The sequence below is a fragment of the Necator americanus genome, chromosome I, assembly GCF_031761385.1.
Source record: "Necator americanus strain Aroian chromosome I, whole genome shotgun sequence".
NCBI lineage: Eukaryota > Metazoa > Nematoda > Chromadorea > Rhabditida > Ancylostomatidae > Necator > Necator americanus.
In genome coordinates, this window is record NC_087371.1 from 34,768,416 (window position 1) to 34,782,203 (window position 13,788).

Below are 13,788 nucleotides of genomic sequence, written 5' to 3' on the forward strand. Positions count from 1 at the left end.
CTGACAGCGCTACCTCAAGATCCACAAGACCAACGTAAAGCACTAAAGCACGATGAGTACTTTACGATAACAGCACCGTTGTTATTTCTGTCAGATTAAAACACATAAGCAGAAAAAAGTATCCGATTGGCGACGAAAAGTGCATCGCTAAGATCAACGATCGATGCGGGCGCGCGCGCCCAGCGGTAGCGGTAGGAGCACGTGCATTCCAACGGGCCCGGCTTATCTGTGAATCGTGAGCTGAGTTGATAGGATTACCTGCGACATATCAAAATTACGACCTTGAAGACATTACATCACGATTCTTTTCCGTTTTGATGTTTGAGAGATCGGATGGGTGCGCTGTTGCCAAGCGATCCAACAACAGCGACAACCATGCCTACGATTATCGACGGGATTTTTTTTTCTTTCTGACGGCGACATTTCCCTCTGAATCAGAATATGATTCATCGGAATTCCTCCGTGGCAAAGACAGTGGTTGTTGTAAGTACCGTCGACCTTTCGAATGCAGCACACACACGCACACACACACACACCCAGCAGAACGGCGGTGCGATCGCGGCGGCGGCGGTCGCGATGTGTCACGCGACTTCGCGCTGCTATCGCGCTCGACGGTCGATTGTGCCGCCTCTCGGAGGGCGTGGTGTGCTCGCGATGGCCTCGACCGCCTTGCCTAAATTTGCATACTCCACGCACAGTTGTTACATTACCGAAATCCAGAAATCGTATAGCGAACTATAGCCGAAGGTTTACGAACGCTACTCGTTCATCTATCATTTATTCTTCATCAAAAAACCGATTTTTAATCGTCCATCACATCATCCTTCAGTTTTCCTGACATTTTGCAGCGTTATCACGTTGGAGTTTTTACTTAGGACATTACATTGCTCTCGCCCACATATTTTCTCTCACACTAACATTTTTCTCGGCGTAAATGAGTCTCTGTGAAAGCCATCATGACTCATTTTCCTAGTAACACGTCGCTCACGTGTGGCGCCGATATTGGCAACCAAAATCGGTACACGAAAGAAGTTTTATCGTGATTTCTCTTCAGTTTGATATTACACCACGATAATAAATCATACAGGGTTTTGAATCTAACTATTATTCCATCGGAAATGAGTGTTTCTGCCTATGATCACGATCATAGCTACATGGCTCCGCCACATCCGTCGACTCAAGGTGGAACTCCGGCTGTTCAACGTCCAGTACAAACACAAAGGTTAGGGGAATTTCGTTTGTTTTTTTTTTCTATACTTTTATCACTTTCCTACTTGGTTTGTTGAGCTTTATGCTGACAAGAAGACTTATTTTTACAGTTTTTTTCTCTTCTAAAATTTAAAGCTATCTTTTTGTCATTATATGCAATCAAACCACACATCAGCGATTGTTTTTCTTTTTTTAGAGAATTCGTCAAAAATCCTCTGTTGCTGTGCTGTTTTGCGCCGTTTCAAGCACATTTATTCTATAATAGTGTTCATTCACGCGTAATATTATCCGATTTCGTTCGGTTTTTTTTCCTGCAGTGAATAGTACAATTTTTCTATTCAGCTATTGAATATATGTTTTTGAAGTCACGTAGTTGTTGTGGTTAGTTGAACGATTTTGTGTTGTTTCATTTACAAATTTGTGAGTTCTGATCAAGATTCTTCTTTCCTTTTGATTATGAATATCCTTAAATCAATTTTTGAGACTTAATTTCTAGGTCGGCAAAAGCAACTTAGCACAGTCATACTTAACTTTCGCCTAATTGGTGTTTATGGTTTTCGGTCACATTGCAGTAGCGAATGCAAACATTTCCATATTTGTTGTACTTGATCGCCCAACGCTTTTAGCAAACGGAAAGAACGTGTTAAGACTACATTAGAATGCAGATTCTTTTAATGCAGTAAGTGCATTGGTTTTTATAAAAGCCTTTGGACACTTCTAATCAATCTAATCTGTTAGCCTGCGTTTCTTATTCCTTCTCCTAGTATTCGCATATCAGGGTGGTCCAAGCGACGGTTAGAGGTGGAACCTTTGTCCGGTCATCAGCAATGCAAGCTCGACCTGTCGTAGGACAAGTATGGCGAACAACTCAATCATCGTCGCAGATGCACTCAAATAACGGTACGGTAGTAGGTTAGTGCGGTTGTAACACTTTCTACAAATAGTATTTATCCTTTATGTTAATTTATTAAAAGAATATACATAAATTATAGCATTTGCCCAACATCCTGGTCAAAGCAACATGATCGGAGTGCCACGAAATCGGCCGCTAGTGGTTCAACAACAACAACAGCAGCAGCAAACAGTTTTGCAACGACCACTCTATCAACAAAAACCCATAGTACAGGGTGGTGAATACGCGTACCAGCAGCAGCAAGGTTTGCTCAACTTTTTCGTTAATTCGATGAACTATTACGTTGAGGAGTATCCCCCTATTTAGTCTTTCCAAAATTTTCTTTTTCCCTGTAATTACTTTTGAGAAGGTATCCTGAATAATTCAGAACATGCTTCAGTCATCGTCTTGTCTGTTGAAGTCGATTTTTTTCTGTCTTCCACATATTATTTCTACATCATATTACCTGGAATTATTTTCATCATTTTTTAAAATGATGTTATCTAGAAATATTTGCTTCTAACAGATAAGAGTAATGGGATAGAACGGCGGTTAATTTTCAAATGAGTGTACTTCTACACTCAGCCAAGGTGAAGAAGTTGATGAGGCAGCTTGGGACATTTTTAATGAATACAAAAATGATGCAGGCAACAAAGAAGAAACGGGCAAGTGGGGACTTTTTCGAGTGAATGCTCAGAAATTTGTCCAATAGCCAATAATAAACTGTCGTATCACGATAATATTTTGCTATGAAATAGAGGACCGGTCAAGTAATTAATTTTTTTATTTGGGAAATTGTTATTAAGTTGGAAAGAAATTGCACAACGTAATCCGCAACCTAATACTATTGAGATCTATCGAGAGGGGTCGCTTTCTTTTTTCAGTCTTAATATTGCTGGTGTACTTTTGCAGCGGTGTACACCGTTTGTGGACAACAACAAGACTTAACCCAACAGTACACCTACGCATCTGTAGCCTCATCGGAGGCACAGATAACTGGCGAGTTTTCTGGTACTTCTGAGTATGGCTACGACAACTGTTCCTCTTCGCTCAATCTCGCCGTACCGATTCGTGAACCTTCACCTGAACCTGTAAGTTAGCTCAACTATAAGTTTTTTCTTCTGAATCCTCTTATTCTAGTATCACTTTTTGTCTCTCAATTCGCAGCCTAGCCATCCAAAAAATGAATTTCACCTATTTTTTTCAATATTCACATTGATTGCGCATTTTGTCGGGGTCATCAGCTATTTTGAATTTATCTCTTTTGCTGTGTTTTTATCCAAATTTTCGAGGGAGTTCGGGGCCACTCCAAAACTGCGCTAGTCGAACTGAACTTAGTGCGAAAAATCGTTCTTAGACCACAGAAATCGTTCGTGACTGTCAAATGACTTTCCCATGTGACAAGACGATAGTTCAGCAGTTGACAGTTTATCACTGGTAGTGAATGGCTGAGTTAGTTGGGACTCACCCTAAGAACTACGTTCAAGTCTTCGGTATGACATGTAGGTTAAAGCTACTAAGAGAAAAGAAAAAGATAAAACTGGAACTACTAATTCTCCAACCTTATAACTCTCCAAACACGCTTACTGGAAGTGAATAGCTAGGTAGGTCATATAATGTAATGATTCCAGTCATAGATGGGGTTAGGTAGGTGCCGGACCCTACTCAGGCGAAGAGGGTCTAGCTCATGGGGTGCACCTTAAGTGATGAGGATCCCTTCACCAACCGTCCAAAATTAAAGGAGTCCTTTCGCCAACCGTCCAAAAAACAGTTAAAACAATTTTTGTGCTCCAAGTGCAGTTCGATTAGAGCAGTTTTGGAGCGACTGTTTCTGTGCCCTGTTTATTTTTCTTTTTATCTGTGTTCCACTGAGCGTGTCTTTGTTATAGGGCTTGTCCCCGTGCCCATTCGCTTTCGGGACACTTAATCTCCTTATTTATCTTAATCAGTTGTGTATAATGTCCTTTTTGTTCGGTCATATGACTATCACCTTGCTCATTGATTAGGTAGCGGAAGAACCAGCCGCTCCTGATGTTCAAGAGGATCCTTCAACGAGCGAGGCTGTGGAGGAAAACGATGACGAGGATGACGGGGAAATTGACATTCAGGTGCTGGTGATTAGCTTATAACACCCTTGTTTGTTTCGTTACAGTAATGTTCTTTTGTTCTCCCTTCTAAATTGTAAATAAAATGTAAACGAATTAGAATTGCAGATACGAAATGTAGTTTGTAACTACACTCTACCTTTACATATAGATCTTCGGAAATTAGCGCTAAACACAAATAATGTGACATTCGATAGAGGCCGTGGGGTGAGTTTTTCCCCTAGTTTGTTTTTCTTTAAAACGTGCATCAAAGTAACATTAGTCATTTTTTAAAAGTTTCTTCTGATGAGTAGTTCAAAGCACAAGACATAGTCTCAAATTAGCGAAACATTTTGTGACCGTAAGTTTTTCTTTTTCTCAGAAGGATAACCTGTGTAGTTCCAAAGTTTCTTTTATACCTACATTGATAGAGTTTTCTGTCACCCTCGTCAGTTATTTTGAAGTTATCGGTATTGTTTACCATTTATGTACTTTATACTATCTATTTTTCTTTCTGTCTTTGTTCCTTTGAAAGTGCATTTGCTATGGTGTGTCCCTGTACTCGTTCGTTTTCATTCGAGCTTATCTAATTCAACAATTTTTTTGCGCTTCCGTTGTGCCTTTAGCTATGTCTCAGAGTTGATAAAATTCTTTTAGTAAGGATTTTATCAACTCCGTCACACTAACCAATAACATAGACATCTTTCAGAATCTTTGGAGGTTTTCAAAGGGTTCAGGACGAGAGAAGGCTTGAAAGATATTCTAGAAAGAAATTTCTCACAAAATTATTCATGACTGTGTGCGCTTGGTTTGCTTCAATGTTTCCAGTTGTGGTTAGAGTTTAGAATGGATCGATAATGAAAGAATGAATTAGTTAACATGATTCAAATTCCGTTCATGCCGTTACTGTGGTTTATTTATGATACGTTGCCTTACGTATTTGACTCCTAAGTTCTTCTGAAGGAAGAAGACTCACCTTCTGTGAGATTACGTTTTTTGTTTTTGTTCAGGAGCTTTATGAGTAAAGGCATTTACTTGGTGCTCTTGGCTAAGCAGGAACGAGTTTCTATACATCCTCATCCATATTTATTGTTTGTCCAGCAAATTAGCCTTTACAATTCCTTCTCCTGTTAGTGTTTTAGTCCGATTTGTTTGATTTGCATGCGGAATCAGAATCAGAAGAATCAGCGTTTTAGTCTAATGAAGGCATCGTTCTCCAATATTTTCTGAATGTTATTTTATTTTGAATAATCAGTTAGGTGGTTTACTACAATGTGCAAGATTCCCGTTTAAGGTTCTACTCAAGCAGAAACGTAAGCCGAATTGTTACGTGAAGATCTATAGCTCTGGAAAGGTGTACATTGTAGGTTGCAAGAGGTACTGCATCAAGTTATACAGAAAGTATTGTCTCTCACCAGTTTCTATACCATTGTTTTCAGTGAAGCAGATTGTATGTTAGCTGCTCGTAACATAGCTCGACGGGTTCAAAAAACGATGAATAAAGAAAAAGATATTGTTAGGATACGAAATTACAAGGTAGCGATTGTTTTGTATGTATATCACATAGATTCTCCACGTTAAACCAAATTGAATGTTGAATTTCAGGTGTGCAATGTTTTAGCAACGTGTAGGATGCCATTTGGGATCAAGATTGAAGAAGTACCGTCTAACTGTTTGATGACTACACATTGTATGGCAAAATATTGTAATTGTAGCTTGCACAACAGTATCCTGCTCAGTCTCAATATGAGCCGGAGTTGTCTGTTGGCTTGGTTTGGCGATCGCAAGATCCAAAGGCTACGTTGCGAATCCATACAACTGGTAGCATTACTGTCACTGGAGGTCGGTTTTTGTATGACTATTATGTCTTACTATTCCTCCATATTTTATTTTTGTATTACTATGCTTTTGAGATCTTAAGGTTGAACTTTATTAAATGCTTGAATTTTTTGTTTTCTTCGTATTCCGCCAAAAAAGGTTCAGTTCGAAGAATCCAGCTCTTATTCCCAGTGTCAAATCTTCTTGAAATAGCTTTTCCATTAGGTGAACAAAGCACATTTAACATTGTGAGTACAGCTCAGTTAAATCTATACGGAACATTGGAATGAAAACACATGTTGTATGGAAAGATGTAATCCTAGTGTGTATCCCGAATGACACAAAAAGTCATCTTGTTAAAATAGAGCATACGACTACGACTGCGCTAACACAAAAGAATACTCTTTAATGGAGTAACACATATGGTCGAATGTTTAAGTTTGATCGGATTTACATTGGAAGATTAATAGGGGTATCAGTGTAAAGATTTGAGAAAGGAGGAATGTAAGATATCAAGTTACTACATTCTCTCATTTTTATTTCTATTATCATTGCACATTTTCCCATTGATGGGTACGTTCTGCTGAAGTAGACAGCGCTTTTACTAAAATGTTTTTATATGCATGGTCACTAGTTCCCCGAAGTATGCTGAGTTTTCGCATACTCGGTTTTATGGTGACCTATATCAATATGAGCATCTTTAAGGGCTCATTTCCTGAAAGTGTCCAGGGAGTGATTGATTGGAATTTGCTCACAATCAAATTTCATTAGTCTTTCTTAGGATTGGAGCTTTTTTTATGTTCGATAATATGCCTTGTTTAATTTCAGCATCCTCAGAAAGTGATGTTATGCGATCGATTGAAATGATGTATCCCATTGTGCGCAAATTCCGTTGCGCTATGCGGCATCGTTCTGAGCCAAAACGAAAGCGACCATCCAGAAAGCGGCCAGCTCCATCATCTTTGTGGGTTTAATTCCATGATATCTCGAATATGCGGAAGTTTTTCTCATAACTAGAACAAGTTTTAATGTCCTTTTATTGAAATTTCTCTCATGAAAAATCTGAGAGAGTGTGGATTGTAATAAGATAAATGGGTAACGATATTTCTGGAGCCTCAACCGTCATGTTACAGTTATAGCTTTTTCTTCGTTGTTTTGCCAACATCATTCATCAACGAAGCATCATAAGCATCATCACACGTAATTTTTACACTGTAATTTTTTTTTTTTTTTTTTTTTTTTTTTTTCTCTTTTTTTTTTATTTTTTTTTTTTTTTTTAATTTTATTATATTTAAAGTTAAATGATAAATATTTGGAACATAACATAACAGAAAGATCGGTTAAAATTTTGCATTTAAAAGGGCGACCTAAACAAGACACGAACACTCAAGAGAATGTAGCATAAACATCAGGTGTTTCTTTTTTAATTTTTGCTTTACTCTTTCATTATTTTCAGAAATTTTCTTGTGGAGGAATGACTCTCGATTTTTGACGGATTTCCACTAATGTAATAAGGGTTTTGTTAATGTCGCCTTGAAGAGGAGTGTTTTAAAAGTCATCATCAGGAAGCATTTTTTGTTTCCGTTTAATTTTCCGACATTTAGGCCTGATTTTGACAAAAATCCAATCCCATTGTTCTTATCAGTGTCTTTTTCAAAGTCAAAATTCTCTCATAAACATGAATCCTCATCGAATTCCACAGTGTTTTTCTAAGAAATCTCTTGTGAATTTTGCACTATTTATCTCATGGATGGCGGCAGCATCCACGTTGCACTTGGCCGGTTGTAAAAAAGGTAAACTTTCACAGGCAAAAAGTTTACCGTTTTTCTTTGAAGAACCACAAAAACAACCAACAGCACAACCAACTTTTCTTATAGCAAAAACGAAATCATCTGCTCCGGTTTTACGACCACCGCACGGTAATTGAAACTCGTATTATTTTTGTTATTACGTGCTTTGTTGCTACCACTATCGTAGTTGTAGGAAACGTACAGTATCATTGTCGATAAATTCCGCGTTTAAGACCACTATCCTTAAGTAATCTGGTTATTTGCAAATTTCTTTGCATACTTGCAAACCAGCCAGTCCGTGAATTTTCATGAGTCTGGTTGACGTTTTTGATATTTTCTGGTATACCTTTGTATTATGCTTTTATCCCATTAAAACATCCATAACCATGTTGTGCTTCACCAAGTTCTTGGCACTTTTTGATTTAGTTGTTTTTATACTTCTTACTCCTCTGCTCTTAGTCACATCCTGGCATTTATCGATTTTCATTTCAGCTGTGGGGCGTTGTCAGCGAAACGACCAGCAGTATCTGGCTCAGGGATTGTTGGCAACAAAATGTACTTTAGCGATGAGGATGACATCTACGATGAAGATGATTTGTTGGATGATGAGGACTGAGGACCGATTTTCTTTAAAAAAAAAACTTTATTGAGTTGTTCTCTTCTTAGGCTCTTATCCTACGCAATTCGTAGCATATTCTCACTGTTTCTGCTGGTTACAGTTTCTCGAGTTCGTGAGACAGTTGATTGTGCGACATTGCTATCAGAGCGCAGGTCGTAAGTAGTCATGTCTCTTTAACTGCATGCTCCTCTTCTATTTGGCCCAAATATAGTTGTCATGTATGTGTGCGTTTGTGTGCTCGTTTTCTGTTACGTATTGTGATTTGCTTTCGTGATTGCCGTTAGTCGTGATTTATCCTTTTCTTTCTTTTTTTTTTTTGAAAATTGAATAGTGTTTTTCGACCTTAATCATTTGTCACTTCGTTTACATGAGTCTCGTGCGGTGAGGTAGCTATACATAGCTGTACCAGGTACATTTTAACAGCGTTATTCTACCGATCAAGGGTACTTTTCGGCGGTTTTGTGAAGTATTCTCTTTCAGTGTTTTCATGTGCCCCACATGGGTTTTTTTATACTTGTTTGTTGAGTCTTTTCATTTCCATAGAATATTATGTTCCTATGCATGTCCATTGTCTATTTAGTGTGTATTCGAATTGCTTTTTTGTGCCTGCTTGTGCCGCAACACATCCTCAAAATCCTCCAACTAGTAGGTCATATTTTATCCTTTAATTTCTGTGTCTGACTGAAATTGATGTGAATTGAGGGTCATTTAGTGGCTTTGTTGTCATAGCCTCATACTAAAATTGTTACTAACCACAATCTCAACGTCTTGTTTAGGATTCATCATATATGTGCTTCTACTTTTCTAACAATTCGCAATAAATTTTTGCTCTACGCAGTTGAGTGAAGATAACATGATGATAACATCTTAATTCGTTGGTTTCTTATGTGCACTAGGGCCTGCCGAGCTCCAAGTTAGCAGTTATGCTTGAATAGTGAAGGTCAATGACTTTTTTTTCCTAAAACTATAGAAAATCCTTAGAAATTCTGATAGGATCGTCCTAGAAATATGAACGCAAAAACGTTTGTTTTTGGTCAATTAGTCCGGTTTGATTGATAGACCTAACCCTAGATTGTTGCCACAAGTTTCGTATTCGAACAGTTTAAAATGTTCTTTCGTTTTACAACGAGAATCTGGCAAGAAGTAGCCTTTCGTGCAGATTGGAATGCAGCGAAAATTGGTTGCCGGTGAGTCAGCGGCGGGCCTATATCAATGAAATGAGTCAAGTATAGCTCAGAAAATCGAGAAAAACAGAAATTAGGTTAGACCGTCTTAAACAGTACCATTTCTAACGTAGTAACACTAATTTGTGTATCCATACTAGTGAATAGCGCAGTACCTACCTAAGCTTGTAGAACTCGGATTCTATAAGGATATGAAGAGAAATTCGAACGAATTAGCTAGACTATAGCAGGATCAAAACGACATGAAATACGGTTCAGTTGCATAAGCTGCTGCGCTCAAAGCGAGCGTTGCGTGTGGGGACCATCGCAAACCGCAGCGGGAGATGGTGTCAACAAGTGTCCCATGCAGATTCTAACCGCCACGCTACGCCGCATCGCTTCGAACGCAACCGCTTACGGAATTCTCGCCGTCCATCATGCCGTTTTGACCTACGTGATTCTACTATGTAGACGATTCTTGCGTTGCATTCACGACCATCTCTCGTGCTATGACGTCTACAGATGTTTGTCAGCACTTGGACTCAGGTAACATTTTGCTGTGAAGCTTGAAGCTACGATCAAAGTAAGATGTGTATGAGTCCTTAACTATTAGTCATATTCACTTCATTCATTTTTCCTTTCTCTCCAACGTTCCTGATTAAGGATTCATGACTGACGTGAAAATGGTTTATTTTCGTTTCTCCTTTGCCGTTTTGGTACGTAGGCGCATGATGGCTAGGAAGGATTGGAAAAGTGCACAGTTGTCTTTGCGCCGATGACCGCAACCCATCCGACATAAAACATCCCCAAAAAAAAAGTAATTAATTGATGAATAACCGTACTCTGAGCAGTCGTTCTATTATATCTCTTCGATTCACCTCCACGTCGCCGAGGTTTTCCTCGGAATCGAATCTTTAATGTACGACCTTCAACACAATTTGTCAACTTTTTTCTTTATATGTGACGGCATACGGTGACCTAACCAGTAGAGAGGTAGGAGAACGAAATTAGTTTGGGGAAAAATTGGGAATAGTGCTTTAGTTTGATATGACACACTTGTTCTGTTGATGTTGTTTGATAATTGCTGTGATGGGTGAAGATGCTAGAATAAATCAGCCCTAGATCAGCATAAGCAATTCGAAACTTTGAAATAGTACTTGGAACTAATTTACTGCAGAAGTTCAGCGAACACTTAGCTTAACCAACCTGTGATTCACTTTTACCTATTCTTTGCTGAACCTTACCATTAACCCAATCGAAACTACAGTACGCCATCTAAAAAGTCTCTCTTATAATCATCTGTTAGCTACTCGTAAACTTTAGTAAACGAAAGTACTCGGCACCAGTTTGTGGCCCTAAAGAGGGCCGTTGGGTTAGATATTTGTGCCGTAGAGGTGATCGGAGCTCTACCTGCACGAGGTGTATTTGGTCACAGCCTTCGTGCCTTCGGACACCGCGTGCTTGGCGAGTTCCCCGGGGAGGACGAGTCGGACAGCCGTCTGGATCTCGCGGGAGGAGATCGTCGATCGCTTGTTGTAGTGCGCGAGTCGCGACGCCTCAGCGGCGATGCGTTCGAAGACGTCGTTCACGAACGAATTCATGATCGACATCGCCTTCGACGACACGCCGGTGTCTGGGTGCACCTGCTTGAGCACACGGTAGATGTAGACCGAGTAGCTCTCCCTCCGATGACTCCTCTTCTTCTTGTCTCCGGACCGGCTGGACTTCTCGCTCTTCATCTCCTTCTTCGATGATTTCGCCGATGGCTTCGATGGCATGACGTCGACGTTTCCTGGCAAACCAGTAGATGAGGCACTTCATCGCCTGCTTCTCTTGAAAGCAGAGCTGGGATAATGCTCCGCCCACAGCTTGGGGGCGGAGCATACACGCAGCCCGGCTCTCTATAAGACGTCACAGTTCTCAGTCGATATGTGTGTTCATCTCGCAGTTCTCGGTGTTCAACATGTCTGGACGTGGAAAAGGAGGCAAGTCGAAGAGCGGAGGGAAAGCGAAGTCGCGTTCGTCCCGAGCTGGGCTCCAGTTCCCCGTCGGTCGTCTGCATCGCATGCTCCGCAAGGGAAACTACGCCTCTCGCATCGGAAGTGGGGCTCCCGTCTACCTGGCCGCGGTTCTCGAGTACCTCGCCGCTGAGGTGCTCGAGTTGGCGGGTAACGCCGCCCGTGACAACAAGAAGACCCGGATCAATCCCCGTCATGTGCAGCTTGCCGTTCGCAACGACGAGGAGCTGAACAGACTGCTTTCCGGCGTCACTATCGCCCAAGGAGGAGTGCTGCCGAACATCCAGTCCGTTCTTCTGCCGAAGAAGACCGCTGAAGAGAAAGCATAAGTGAAACCAACGAATAATCTAACCCAACGGCCCTCTTTAGGGCCACAACAGCTGCCGACTTCGTTTTCTTTCCATCGTTCTGAGTGTTTCTGAGATAAAGATATTCTATGTTTCATTCTACAAGAATCTAGTTGAAATGTTTATCACTTAAAACTTTATTGTTGTAGAGCTAGAAACTGAGAGTTCCGTAACGATGATGATGTGAACTTTTTTTTTGATAGCCGAGACTATATATACCGTAACGAAAAAGAGAAAAAGGAAGTAATAGCGTCGAATGGGAAAAGTCTGAACGTAAACGATTTTCTGTCTTTATTTTCTCAAACCTCGTCGTGATATTTACAAAGGAGGTGGATATATAGTGCAGCGTCTAAAGAGATAGGAAAGTAGAGCTTTTCGGCATAGATTTCTGAGCGCTAAAAGCTACCCTGTATGAATTTTCTGGATGCTTAAGGCGTTTGTTAATACGAAGCGTGGAATGCAAAGGTGTTCAATTCCACGTTCATTACGGTACTCCTTTATGGGCAGTGCCTACCCGCCACTATGAGGATGGGGGCGCAACGTGGTGACCCTGAACGTGTCAGTGAACACGTTCATCTCAGCTTCACACCATGGACGCAGCAATCGTTGCAGAGATAGAATGAGGTACAAAGGTATGAAAGGAGAGAGAATACATGGAAACATCATTTCCATAGGATATTCCATGATAACATAAAAGAGATCATCCAGCCAGAAATCCGATAATTCCTCGTTCCGATAGAATGAAGCACATTTCAAGACTCATCTACAAAAAGTCACTAAGAACTCCGATATGCTCCTCTGGATGCAATCCAGGACTCCATCATCTACTATGAATAAGTGCAACACAATCATTCTCGTGGATATCTGTCTGTCTCATCAAGCGGCGAGGACATACCTTCTATGGTTTTATAAAAACAGTCGTTGCGTATTCATGGCTAACTTTGCAAGCTTAATTTTCAATTTTTTTTCCGTTTCCTTCATGAGATTTTTGCGGATATTTGATCAAAGACATTGCTACCCTTATTTTTGCTGCAAGTGCACTGCAAATATCCCAGAAAGTTATTCTGATACCGTCCAAAAACCCTTAACACCAATAACATCACAATTAACCTCTCTTTGTGGAAATTTGATGTAAAGCTGCAGAGACGGTATCGTTCTCATCTTAGAAATGCTCTACCTTTTTGGTTCAGTTGATTTTTCTGGAACATCTCCGACATCACATCTAGTCTCGAGATGTTCTAATGTGCGATCAAAGTTTGTTTTAAAAAGCCAACACATGAGAGATGAACGCTTCTAGTAGACCCGCTAGGTAAAAGAAGAAAAGGTGAACACCTCATGTAAGAACAATTTATTATGCAATGTATTTGGCCACCAATCACAATCGAAGAATGAAAAGGCATTCGATACATGTTGTGGCCCTAAAGAGGGCCGTTGGGTTAGATTAATCGTTGGTTTCACTTATGCTTTCTCTTCGGCGGTCTTCTTCGGGAGAAGAACGGACTGGATGTTCGGCAGCACTCCTCCTTGGGCGATAGTGACGCCGGAAAGCAGTCTGTTCAGCTCCTCGTCGTTGCGAACGGCAAGCTGCACATGACGGGGATTGATCCGGGTCTTTTTGTTGTCGCGGGCGGCGTTCCCCGCCAACTCGAGCACCTCAGCGGCGAGGTACTCGAGAACCGCGGCCAGGTAGACGGGAGCCCCACTTCCGATGCGAGAGGCGTAGTTTCCCTTGCGGAGCATGCGATGCAGACGACCGACGGGGAACTGGAGCCCAGCTCGGGACGAACGCGACTTCGCTTTCCCTCCGCTCTTCGACTTGCCTCCTTTTCCACGTCCAGACATGTTGAA

The 13,788-nt window shown here is 40.8% G+C and overlaps 4 protein-coding genes across 5 annotated transcripts; 2 read left to right on the forward strand and 2 right to left on the reverse strand.

Moving 5' to 3' along the window:
• Nucleotides 1–956: 956 nt before the first annotated feature.
• On the forward strand, nt 957–8,409 carry RB195_007803 (uncharacterized protein; the record flags this gene model as incomplete). Of its 2 annotated transcripts, XM_064181643.1 has the most annotated exons (13): nt 957–1,018; nt 1,088–1,222; nt 1,988–2,121; nt 2,202–2,366; nt 3,014–3,192; nt 4,108–4,209; nt 4,315–4,413; nt 5,480–5,562; nt 5,625–5,721; nt 5,791–5,844; nt 5,901–6,027; nt 6,832–6,967; nt 8,286–8,409. In XM_064181643.1, the coding sequence occupies 13 exons, from the start codon at nt 957–959 to the stop codon at nt 8,407–8,409; spliced, it is 1,497 nt and encodes a 498-aa protein (XP_064038418.1). The 2 variants fall into 2 exon arrangements, with proteins under 2 accessions (XP_064038418.1, XP_064038419.1); XM_064181642.1 differs by lacking the exon at nt 957–1,018 and having other exon boundaries at nt 1,119–1,222.
• A 2,723-nt stretch (nt 8,410–11,132) lies between these two features.
• Nucleotides 11,133–11,459, reverse strand: RB195_007804 (uncharacterized protein; the record flags this gene model as incomplete). Its single annotated transcript, XM_064181644.1, has 1 exon — nt 11,133–11,459. One exon carries the CDS (start codon nt 11,457–11,459, stop codon nt 11,133–11,135), a length of 327 nt encoding a protein of 108 aa, XP_064038420.1.
• A 79-nt stretch (nt 11,460–11,538) lies between these two features.
• On the forward strand, nt 11,539–11,922 carry RB195_007805 (uncharacterized protein; the record flags this gene model as incomplete). The annotated part of the gene is made up of 1 exon (XM_064181645.1): nt 11,539–11,922. The coding sequence occupies one exon, from the start codon at nt 11,539–11,541 to the stop codon at nt 11,920–11,922; it is 384 nt and encodes a 127-aa protein (XP_064038421.1).
• Nucleotides 11,923–13,398: 1,476 nt separating this feature from the next.
• Nucleotides 13,399–13,782, reverse strand: RB195_007806 (uncharacterized protein; the record flags this gene model as incomplete). The annotated part of the gene is made up of 1 exon (XM_064181646.1): nt 13,399–13,782. The coding sequence occupies one exon, from the start codon at nt 13,780–13,782 to the stop codon at nt 13,399–13,401; it is 384 nt and encodes a 127-aa protein (XP_064038422.1).
• Between the last annotated feature and the right edge of the window lie 6 nt (nt 13,783–13,788).